Raw genomic sequence first — 12,425 nt, 5'->3', positions numbered from 1 at the left:
TACAGAAATCTACAATATTAATAGGAAGAGCAAAAGCGGGCAGAGTAAGACCCTTCCACTCAAGAATTAGAGACGTGTTTGTTGGACAGCTCCTGCTCAGAAGACACTTAAAATATTAATCCCAGGACAAATGATCCCTCAGTCCCTAAACACAAAGGATCCTCCTCCCCGCCCCCTGCTGAAATTAAAAAAAAAGGATTTCCTCTCTCTTCCTGGCTCCCCCCACTTCCTGGAGATTAAAGTGCACAGTCCTGCAGAACCCAGCCCATGACTCCCTCTGGTGAATGCCCTGAGAATCCCCACTAACGGGGTGTCTGTCATCCACTCGTTCACAGACTCAACAGACACATACTGAATGCTCACTAGTGTCCAGGCCATTCTATGTTCTGGAACAATCAAGATGAGCAAGAGAGAGACCCACAAAATCCCCGACCTCATGGGGGAGTCTGCATGTTAGAAGGAGAAGAAAGATAACAGATAAACATGCAAAACAGAATATGTCAGATGGTGACAAGTGCTGTGGGGACACACAGGAAGACCAGGAAGGGTTGTGACATCAAGCCCAATGGCCAAGGGAGGTCTCGATGGAAGGGGGCTTTGAGCAAAGATCTGAGGAGGTAAGGGAGTCAATGGGTGATCTGAGGATGGTGGGGCAGAAGGGTAGAGGCCCCGAGACCTCTCAAGGAAGAGCCAGGGGGCTACAGCGCAGGACAAGCAGCAGGGGAGGAGAGAGAACAGAGGCTGTCCTATGGCTCCGGGGCCATGTTGACTTAAGTGGGCCAGGAAGGCCCTGCAGGGCCTAGCAGAGGAATGCCACCATCCCCGGCCTGTGGAGGGGTCTCCCTGGCTGCTGTGTTGAGAGCAGACTGGGGACTGTGGGAAGCAGCGGGGGCAGAATGGAGGCTGTTTGGGAGTCCGATTTGATGTCCTATTGGTGAAATCTGGGACCTTCATCTTCCCTCCATGAGACCGTTCATCTAAACTATTCTTGAGTACCTTTGCCCCTACTTTAACTTGCTTTGCTCTCAGGGGAAATGGAAAAGCTGTTGACTGAATTGGACGCCTGCTCCACCGTGCACCCCCACCCCTTCCTGACCGTTCAGTTGTCTTCTCTCAGAATGAAGGGGGCATTTGGCACAGGCGAAACACCATTGATTTCCTTCCTATTATTTCCCACCCGTGAAGGGGCACACGCAAAATGCATCCACACCTGGACAATAAGCCCTTCCAACCGTCCTTACTTGAAACATTCCCACATCGTCACTTCCCCCAAACTCTAATCTTTGCCTTTTCAAATAGAAATTATTTCTGTCCTTGCTCTCTGTGGCACAGCTGTGTGTCTGTGTTCTTAGGTTTTGCCGGGCCTTTTATTCTTTTTGCTTCCTTCTAATGGCTTTGTGTCTTTCCCCTCCATAATTGACTTATAGGTGACACTGGCAGCTTTGGTACAAGAGACTTATGAAGGAAAAATGGATGGGCCCAGAAGAAGTGCTTCAGGCACAAAGAGGGGGAAAAAAGAGAGACTTTGAATGGAAGAAAAGGGGTATTTGCTTTGACTCTTTTTCATCCTTCTAATGGTAGGTGACACTTGCTGTGAAGGGACATAAGAGTTCCACCTCTGCATTTTGCCCACTAGAAAGGACCTGGTCAATAGTAGAACAAGTGTCCAAACAATGGGCTACATCTCTGTGATCTGTGCTTTCCGACCCTCACCCCACCTTAGTCTCCAAAAATAAAACTAACCCTAACATCAGTACACTGTGTAAAGCAGGGCTTTCAGAACTCTGTGGCTGATATCAGAGACCAAAAATACCAAGATTCCTTTAGAAGATGCTACTAAACAGAAAGCCATCCTCAGTGAAGTAATGAAAGTTCTAAACTTTCAAGGCAGCCCAAGTTTCCCTCATTCCTATGGACATGGTGCCTGCCTAAGTGTTTTAGGTGGCCCCTCTGGGACTCTTCAAGGGCTTCTCTGTGCATATGGCCTGGCACAGTCCTTCACTGTCACATTATTCCCATGGACTGTCGACCTGACCCAACTTCCCCGTGTCCATCACATGTGAGCTATACCCAAAGTGCTGAGCTCTCTCCTTCTATCTCAGTTCCGTAGCTCCCAAGCCTGGGCTTCTTTTAAAGAATTCCTTAGGAAGGTATGTGGACTGATTCCAAGGGATCTGGAGCTGGTAGGAAATGGACCTGTGCTAATTTTTGATAATCAACATCAAAAAATGAAAACAAGAAGAGCTACCAATTTATCTTTGCCAGTGGAGCTCATAGATTCTCCCATCAAAGGTTGACTCTTTCAGGCTGTTTCATGTCAAAAGTCCCTGCCCAAACCTGGAGAGGCACCTGCAATCACAGGCAGAGCACAGCTCTGCAAATACAACTTGTAGTTCTTTAGATCCAAAATTGATTTCCTGAGGATGAATGGGGAAAAAAGTATTTATCTATTCATTTATTTATGGCTCAGAACCACTGCAAAAAAGGAAAGTGTCCATAAGGAATGAAATACAACACAGTCTTTAAACACCGTGAGCCCTTGGGTTCTATAACCTCTCCTGGACCCCTGGGAGGTGGAACTGGGACAGGCTATTTAACTCAAGACTCAGCTCCCATGTGTGTAAGATGTCCATACACCGAGGAGAGCTCATGAGGTCTTTGTGAGGACAAGGACATGGCCCATGGAAGCAGGTAGCACCATGTCTGATGAATGAAGTGCTCAGAAGATGTTCACTGTGACTGCTGCTGCTGTCATTCGGAAAAGCAAACAGATTGAGGATGGTGTGTTTATGTCATAGAGTTAAGAGGGACATTTGCCTTACATGGAACTGCATTCTCCTGGGTCACTCCTGAATTATAGAGTTAGTGATTACTGAGAGCAGATAAAGCTAAACTTTTTTTTTTTTTTTTGATGGTATTGGGGAACCTCTTCTTTTGAGTTACATCCCTAGTCCCTTTTTGTTATTTTTTTAAAAAAAATTTTTAATATTTATTTTTCAGTTTTCGGTGGACACAACATTTTTATTTTATTATTATTATTTATCTTGACAAAGGGTCTTACTAAGTTGCCAAGGCTAACCTTGAACTTGCCATCTTCCTATTTGAACGCCCCCCACCCCGCCCCCATTGGAGTTGCCAAACTTTATTTCTAGCACCAGTCTTGGAATTGGAATTTCAGCATTGATCATGATGACTTAGCTCTTAAAGAGGAGCCCTCCTCTAGGGGAAGTGCACCCACCCCTGGCTCCGGGTGTGCTAAACACACATGGGAGGTGTTTATAGGTGCCTTCCCCAAGTAGAAGGCCAGCGGGGAACAGCGTGGGCCACCTCCTGCAGGGCAGCACACACCTCTGTCTCCCACTCTGGACAGCAAATCTACACTAGAGCCCCAAGCTAGGACTCCGAAGAGAGGAAATCATGACCACTATCCAAAAAAAAAAAAAAAAAAAAAAGAGCTTCTCTTTCTGAAATGGTACAGATTGCAAATGGTATTTAGAAAATATATACTATCTCCTCGATAAGTGATGCTATTATTGTTCTGGTTTCTATTTTGTTATCACTGTCAAAGTAATCCTGGATGAATACAATAGCATACAAGAAAAAAATACACGGCGAATATATTTCTTCTTACTGATAAGTTTCCCTAATATGTAAAATTTCTAATTTTAAAGCAATAAAATCATAAATTATTTTTCCCTAAAAAATCACTCTGAGACTGAGACCAGGCTTGGTCAAGAGTTTTTTCCATGCTTAAGATGTTTTTCTTAAAACCATTACCCTAAATGTTAACTATTTCATGACTATGTTACCGCTTTGCCCTGTGGTCCAGGGCTGAACCTTTGTTCTTTGGTCCTTGCTGGACAACAGAAGCATTCGTGAATAGCCAAGTGATTAAACAGATCCTGGGCTTGCCGTGCCATGGAATACCCTGAAGGCACCACATAAAATGAAATAGATCATCAGGCTTTGACATTGACGTTGCTTCCGGCCACGTTCTAGTGGAAACTCAGAACTAAACAAATGGTCTATATCCCCTCTCTCTACAGAGCACACACACATTTATGTGACAATGACCCCTCTGCCTATAGGTGTAGGGCTGCGTACTTGCATGAATGAAATCCACTCACTGGGTGCTCAGTGGGGATCTGGGTGGGGCTTGGTTAAGGTGGGCAGGGAGCTGGAGGAAGGGAGATTTTTGAGTCTTTTACGTGAATCTTTTACAAGGAGACTGTAGTCGGGTATGGCTTGTGTGGTTAATACACCAAGGTGCAGAAAATATTGACACTGGACACCTCCCACGGGGCGATGGTAAGGCCCGATGGGGTGCTGAGGTCTTCTGGGGTTGCCGGATCAAAGAGGGGAGCCCACGCGTCTTCAGGGAGAGCGAAGGGGGCCTACTCCACCCTGCTCAATTGATCGCAGCTCTCAGTGGTTAGGAGAGATGATCAATTCCAGGAGTAGCCCGAGCTCCAGAGTGAGAGAAAGCGAAAGTAAATAATTTCTCAAACTAAACAGACTAAATTAAATGCATTTTTCATTCATTAGAAAAGAGAGCAGGTCCTCCTTTGTTTTATTAATATCTTTAAGCAGAGTATGGATTTTTGTCTTTCTTGGCCTCTTTCTCTTGTTCCCAGTGGCCCATGCTGTCTTTTTATTTGAATTATCTGTTTATTATATTAGGTTAAGAACCCAAAGGCCATTTTGCCTGGGACACACTATAAATACCCATTATCGCCGTTATCTATTATTGAACTGATGAAGAGAGACAATTTATGGAGAAATTAGATTATCTCAGTTTTTTTTTTATAATCTATTTTACTATAGTCTAAAGATCACATATACAGTTAAGAAAATGAACCAAATCTTCCAGTTGGTAGTTCCTGCGGTTCCATCTACCCGGCTGTGATATTAGGGGGAACCCAAATGTGTAAGCCAATATATTTATGTCAGCATGCTTCTCCCCCCGTCCCCATCCACACACACCTATTTCATTCATCATCTTGACAGTTTGCACAAGCAAACTGTCCTAATTTTTTTCAAGAGCTCTTTTCACAAATTGAGTGTGATGTAGAATTAATCATACCCGTTAGGCAGGATTGGAGGACTTTCAGCCCTGCAGGGCATTCCTACCCCTCAGCCCTCGGAGGGCTTCCTTGGACTTCTGCTGCCCGCCCTCATCCCACAGGGCCCAGGGTTCTCATCTGCTTTCAATCCAGAGAAGTTTGCTCTTACTTCTGGGTTGAAAATACCCTTTTCATGTGCTGCAACGTTCCCAGCTTTCTTCCCAGCAAAATCTCCTACACTTAACTGTTCTTTAGTCTTCTTAGGAAGCCTCTCCTTGACCATGCCTCTCCCTTCCTATACTGCCCTCATATCTCTAAGAAGAAAAGATGGAAACAAAGAAATGTTAAGACATCAGCTTCAAATAGAAAGTGCTGCTTATGACCCCAAAGGAGCCGCAGGTGCCTTACAGTTAAGTGCCTGCATTTCACTCCGTTTTGTAGAATACAGGGTAAGAAGGGTACAGGAGAGGGGTCCAATAGAGAAAAACTGGTACCATTTATTTATTTATTTATTTATTTTGCTGTAGACTTAGGACTTGGGACTTTGGTATATGAATGTATGCATTTATGCCAACTAGTATTTTACACACACGGAGGAGAAAAATTCTTTTTAATTGCAGTTAAGCACTTAGGCTTAAAATTCCATCTCTGAACCCCTATTCTGTTTTTTTTTTCTTCTTTCTTGTTACAAGAGAACAATGTGAAAACTGTAGCCCAGACCTGAAATGGTGAAGATGCTGTTAGAGAAATATGTACTTCTTTGCTTAGCTGCACTTTGAAAATTATATAGCGGCTGACAGTTCAGTGGAAAGAGTAGTATTTATATCTCGAAAGCGCACAGCAGCCCTGACAAATATGAGTTACATAACCCTAATGATAGCTGTTCTCACACACACCAAGTTGCTTCAAAGGAGAGAAAGTTCCGAACTTGTTCTCATGCACACCCGCTCTCAGGAATTGCATCTTCAGTGTAATGCTCAGCCTCGACTTTCAAGAGCATGAAACCCTCACTTCTTTCATGAAGGAGCTTTGAAGTGGAAATCAGAAACCCATGCTCTGGTCCCGACTCGGTGGCCCACCAGCTCCTATGTAACCACAAATAAGAATGTCCAGAGAAGTCACTTTCAGGGAGCTCACAGCCTGCTGGGGAGATAAAATATTTTGTGGATCCTAACGCAGGAAAGAAAGATAGGTGATGGAACAGGAGGAGAGCAAGGAGGGTAATGGAGGAGGGGAGAAGGGAGAGGCTATCGGAGCTCAGGTGTGAGTTAGGTTGTTGTAAGTTGTGCATGACAGACATCTTGTGTCAGTCTGGGAGAGCCCGGCACATAGTAGGTGTTGAATAAATGCTGATTGAGTAAGTGAAAGAGAGAGATATGATCAGCACTGTCTCTGTGTGACCCCCAAGTGTGACAGGAACTGGAGAATGGGCCAGCCCTCTCAGTGAGTGTTACTTGGCAGACAGCAGGAGGAAAGGAAGCGCTTGAGAGGCCTGACAAGTTGTCACAGACCCTAACAAAGCTCCGCCCTGGGTTCCAGATGTACTCCACAGTAGCTGTTCTGCTCTCTTGGTGAAGTCCCTGGGGTGGGAAGTGGGGAAGGGGCTTTGGCACAAGAGGGACCTAGATTCAGATGTGAGTTCTGATATTTGTTAGTGCTCTGTGCTTCAGACTCTTCAGGGGTGAGCTGAGAAAATTACTTATCTGCACAAATTATATAACAACTCGCTAAGAGGATCCTATCATTCTTATTAGCTTTGTGATTAGCTTCCATTTTTCTCATCTGCAAAATGGGAATTAAAGTGGCAGGTACCCTGAAGAGATAGTGGGAGAAACCGTATACAAAATGCTCTGCTAGGTAGTAAGTGCCTGATCCATCTGGGCTGGTAGAGGTGGCATACCAACAATCAGTTTATATCTTGGCAGGTAGGAATAACGTTTACGTGATTTTATGCGCATCTACCCAATGATTCTGTCGTCCACATTACTTATTTGTCTTAAGTGTTATTAAAACTCCTAGTTGGATATGGACTCTTATTTCTCCATTGCATGGAGGAGAAAATCCAGTACCAAGAGGTGGATGATGAACTGAAGGCGATACTTCAGTGACAGCAGAGTCAGGCAGATTCCTGGATCCAAGTCCAGGAGCAGATTCTCTAAGAGCCCCACAGCCTTCCTACCTCACTGCCCTAGGGCTTCAGCGGGTATCGGTGTCACATCCACCATGTGTTGGTCGTGTCATGGAAAGAACCAGATGGAATCCTGACTCTGCCTTTTGTTACCTATGCGTTTCCAGGAAAGTCACTTTAAACATTTCTAGGCATTGGTTTGCTTATCTAGAAAACAGGATTTGTATTATTTATCTCATATATAAGATCAAGTGAGATCAAACCAAATGAAAAAACAAATGTCAAGCACTTGTCATTAGAAACATCATGAAAGAACTCTTATCCTTGTGTCTTACGTGGTAAAGCCCTGGCAGGAGAGATCTTTGAGTCTGATATTGCCCTCAGGGCTCACAGAATGCTGTTCCAACAGGGGTCAGGTGGACAATGGCATTAGGTGGACAAAGGTATTGTGGGCCAATCCACTTGGGAATATCGGGTGAAACAAGACTGAATAAGGCTCTTTTCTGCAGTACTGAAGTTCTATAGAACTTCCATAGGGTAGTCGACGATAGGAATCTCCTAGAGTGGGATGAACTAGAGCATTTCTTAGGTTTATCTAGCCACGGGATCCTCTTTAGCAGACCAAGCCATGTGACTGGTGTTCCACAGAACGCACCAAGGACGCGCTGGTTGAGTCCAGCATCTTCCTTTGATGGATACAGGAGCTACAGCCAAAGGCTCACTCAGAGGAGCAGCAGCAGGACCAGGACCGGCCCAGCTCATCTGACGTCCTGGTTTGCCCTGTATTCACACCCCTGGGTGTAAAACAGTTCCTTTTTGCAGCTGCTCCATTGCCTGCTGCTGGTCCTAAGGGAGTGATTGAGGCTCACAAAATGATACGCCAGAGGATGGCTTTGAACCCAAGGAGAGCCAAGGTCTCTGGCCTCCTCCTGTTCCCTGCTCCTGTTTCTCATCCCTCTTTCCTTCAGTTCCCTTGGACCCTCTAGAATACTAAGCTACAGGAAGAAAAACTGAAGTCGACACCACACTCAACAGCCCACATGAACTCTGCTCCAGGCACTTGTCTCTGGGCCCATTCCTCTCCCCTAAAAAGTCATTTATTCTTCCTCTGAAACTGCCTACAGTGCCCACTCCCCTCTCCACTATAAAGAAAGTATTTAAGCTGTAACCATCTGGTCCCTCTTTGACTCCTACTTGCCTGCATGAGAATAAACTTGTACCTTTTCTCCTGCTAATCTGTCTCTTGTCAGTTGGTTTTTATGGATTCAGATTATTAGACTTCAGGACCTGGAAAGGAAGCTCCTTTTACCTCTGCAGGATCAAGGTGTGGAATGAAGTCTCTAGATAGGACAGGGGAAGAAAGAAATCCTGAAGAAATCTGCTCATAGCACATATAAGAATTGACAAGATCAGGGTTGGGGACTGGGTAGCAACAGCAGTGGAACAGGCCAACGAATCCCAAGAGTGGCCATGAGAATAAGAGACAACGGTATGTTTGCAAACAGTATTCTTCTAAAGGGGCAAAGGGGAAGGCTGCCCACTAACGTCACCAACGGCAGCCCAGTCACATAGCCATGTGCAGCCTGTCCATATTTTATTGAGATGAGCAATGACATGTCCTGTAATGGCAATGAAGCAATAAAATTTATGTCTTGTCATCTTTAAGAAGATTAGACATAACCCTTCTCATAAACGCAATACTGAATGGAGATTTTTAAGAACATAAGTATAGTTAAGGATCCTTGAGTTTATCCCTCATAGTTAATTAAAATCCTCCTCAAGAATTGGCAGATGATAGATAGGACATTGAACCTTTGAATCCAGGGAAGGGTGAACTCTGGATTCTTCCATACCTTGCTCAGCCTCGGCTGGCTCCGGGACTCACAACATTTGTACCATATGGATTTCAGAAGAGAGGCGAAGGGAGTGACTCCGATCCCTGCCGCAATGCACACGCTCACAGGGTAGTGAAACACGTCCGTCAGAGCGGCTCCAAATGGCCCATCCACTGCCAGCCTGGAATCACAGAGTGCAGTGCATTTGACCTTGAGAACACCTTGTTCTTGACACAAAACCAGCCAAGCCAGTGCTTTTCAAAGGTCCTATTTTGTGCTCAAAATCGTCCCATTCAGAGAGCACAGGTTCAGCATGAGGATTTGGGGTCTTGCCTCAGGGGGAGAAACCAGTTAGTCCTGCCCAGGTGCCATCTATGGAGGGAAAAACTCTGCCAGCTCCTGCATTAGCGCACACCTCTCCCACCTGGTGAGCTCTGCTTATAGTTCCGAGAGGTTTGCTTTGACTCCGAGCATCATGGAGCCCCATGGAAGAAAGAGACGGATGGAGGTGGTTTATAAGGCTTTTCTTTACTTTTCCTAAGGTAATTCTCTCTGCTTACATTGATTTGGTTGCATTGCTTTGTCTGTTTGTATCATCTAGTCTAATGGAAGTCTTTCATTTGGAATAAATTTACTTTTGAAATAATTTGTCTGTTAGGGAGAACTTCTACAAATCACTATCTTGGGTAATGCTCACTCGAAATCTGTGATAATTAGGCCAGGGCCAGCAAAGATGCTTTGTCATGGCTTAGCAAACTTTTCTTTATAAGCATAAAGTATATTCATGGAATAAGTCAGATGGTCTTTAACACTGTCCTACATGGACTGGCTCCTTGGATTTATCTCACGGCTCATCACTAGTTCCCCGTTGGCTTTTCTTCCATTTCCCTAATTAGACAGGGCTGCCTTCTGCATGTGTTACCTTTTCACCTGGAATACTCTGCCCAGTTCTCCCCATCCCTTTACTTGGTTAAGAGTTACCCTTTCATGAGGTCCTATCCCCAATCATTGTTCACCTGGGGAGTCTCTCTTGGTGTCCTAGACTAGATTAACCCCTTTCATATAGTTTAAGCACCATGTACCCTCACTTCTCATAGTTACGATTTTTCTCTGTGTGTGTGTGTGTGTGTGTGTGTACTTGCATGCATGTGTGACTTAATTCCACCTTGAATTCTGGACCCTCAGGTCTCTGGAGGTAGGAACCAGGTCTCTCTTTGTTCAGGCATCTCTTTGGGATAGAGGTGCTGTATCTCAGCACCTCTCATGCTATCTGGCATGGAGCCGTTTAATAACATTTGCTGAATCAATTGTACAGGGAATGCTTAAAATATTTCAGTCAGCAAAATGTATTAAATGACCCCAACTATTCCAAAAGTACACATTTACATATGAACAAAGATATGCTAATTAAAAGGTTTCTAAGTTATTCCTAACCATTCCCTAAGGAGAGTCTGTGGAAGGCACCGGGTTGGCCCGTTTGGGCTGTGTTATGTGTTCATGAAAGTTCAATTGAATTTATTTAAAAATTTTCCATATTCTAGACTTCCTAATAATTCAAATTAAGTCTCTTCAAGTTAATCTTAATTAATAAGGCTTTATTACATATTGATATATGGAAATGGAAGAATAAAAATAAAATGTCATTAACGGGAAAATGTTAGTATCTTAGCCCACGGTAGATTATTTTACAAATAATTAAAGAAAATTATTTTATAAATAATTAGAAAAAACCGCCTACAGATTACATTGTCTTATTGTTATTATTTTTATAATAAGTAATACTTGGGATTTATCTGATACCAATTTTAAAAAGATATCAATTATACCCAAAGAAGAATTATGTCCTAAACTCCACAGAAACACATGATAAATTTCTGCATATTTAGAATTGAGAATCCTCCCTCCTGTCTCTGAGAGGTCACGTTCGGATGTTACAGTCCAGGATACCTTGATGCCTTTGGGGACACTTCTAAGTTTGGGGCAATTTTTCTCCTGTCTTACTGAGATCTGTCTTCTGACGTCTCTCGTCTTTTGCCTTCCTGAGAAACGTGTACCAGGTCTTTCTCCTTTCCTGTACCTCAGGCCTTTCAGTAGTTGATCACAGCTGTCATGACAACCATTATTTTTTCAGAGGCCCAAATCTCCTCGTTGCTCAAGACCCATTGCAATTTCAGAATTGGCTTCCTTTGCCCTAATTCTTGTTTTCAAGTTTACTCCAATATCCCTCCTTGATTCCAAATCTCGGTTTCGAATAATGCACAACAGGAAAAGAGTCATCTTCCCGGCCTCTGTGTCCTGCTGGGTCCTTGCTGTGTATGGTCTGCAGCAAGCCCCCTGCCCCGCCATCAGCCTCCATCTCCTGCCTTTGAAGTCTTCCCATCCAACCATTGACAACTTCCATTGTCATCTCTGTGGTGCTCTTGCTTCCTGCTTTGCAAATATTAATCATAGCTGATTTTTTTGAGCACTTACCATGTGCTGCCATGAATCATGACAAAGCTTTTATAAAGAACCCCATGGCTAACTCTAAACCAAGCCTTAAGTACGGCTTTTATCATCTTCTCGGTAAGACGAGGAAACCGAGGCAGGGAGCCCCACACATTCTCCAAGATCATGCACAAAGTTGGACTTGAACCCAGGCCCTCTGAGGCTGGAGCCCTGGTTCTGGGGAACAGGTGAAACGGCTGGGAACTCCAGCATCAACTCCGAGGAATCCTCCCTTTTACTTCAGGAGGCGTGGCCTCCTGGGCCCCACGTTGTCCCCCTTTCCTGGGCTAAGGGGAAGGAGCACCTCCGCTCTTGCCAGCCTTGCTTCTCCTCCTGCGTCCTCCCTCACTCACCCTTTTCATCTCGCACTCGGGGCCTGGGTTAAGACCTTTCAGGGTCCAGGCAGTGAACAGATGGGTGCTTTCCCCGTTATGGTGCAAAATTAAAACAAGGTTAAACTGTAACCTGGGCCAAGGTCGTCCAATAAGATTTGGATTCTTTGTGTCTTGAAGATCTGAACAAATTCTAGTTTTGAGGAGCACTTTATTGCTCATACGTATAACTGCACCTATGTAAAAGCAGAGGGCAAACCAGTTTAACAAATGACAGGAGGCTGCACTGTTCACGAGCACTCATTTAGTTATTGGATAAACACTCATTGAGTTCTTGCTTAACAGAGCTAGTTTTAGGAACCAGCAATGTTAAAGTGAACCAAACATGTAACTCCCTCTCTCCACGGAGCCTACGCTGCAGAATGGGGAGAGACAGCAACAAGCAAACCAGCCCCTGTTTAGTGTGCCATGTGGTGGTGAGGACTGTGGAGAAAATGAAAGGGTTGGTTTATATGGGGAGGCAAAGAAGGGCCTCCTTGGAAGGAGATCTGAGTGGAGACATGGAGGGAGCACCAAGCAG

General features: G+C 44.5%; 1 protein-coding gene across 1 annotated transcript in view; it reads right to left on the bottom strand.

Annotated features, from left to right (window-relative positions):
- Nox3 (NADPH oxidase 3) overlaps positions 1-12,425 on the bottom strand; it is a 53,686-nt gene that overhangs the window by 14,751 nt on the left and 26,510 nt on the right. The window contains exon 10 of the mRNA XM_026393841.2: positions 9,045-9,207. Coding sequence (XP_026249626.1) covers positions 9,045-9,207 — 163 coding nt within the window. The remainder of the gene's footprint in view (positions 1-9,044; positions 9,208-12,425) is intronic.

The sequence above is a fragment of the Urocitellus parryii genome, chromosome 8, assembly GCF_045843805.1.
Source record: "Urocitellus parryii isolate mUroPar1 chromosome 8, mUroPar1.hap1, whole genome shotgun sequence".
Classification (NCBI taxonomy): domain Eukaryota; kingdom Metazoa; phylum Chordata; class Mammalia; order Rodentia; family Sciuridae; genus Urocitellus; species Urocitellus parryii.
Note: the sequence above shows the minus strand (reverse complement) of the source record. Positions and strands in the feature narration are given on the sequence as shown.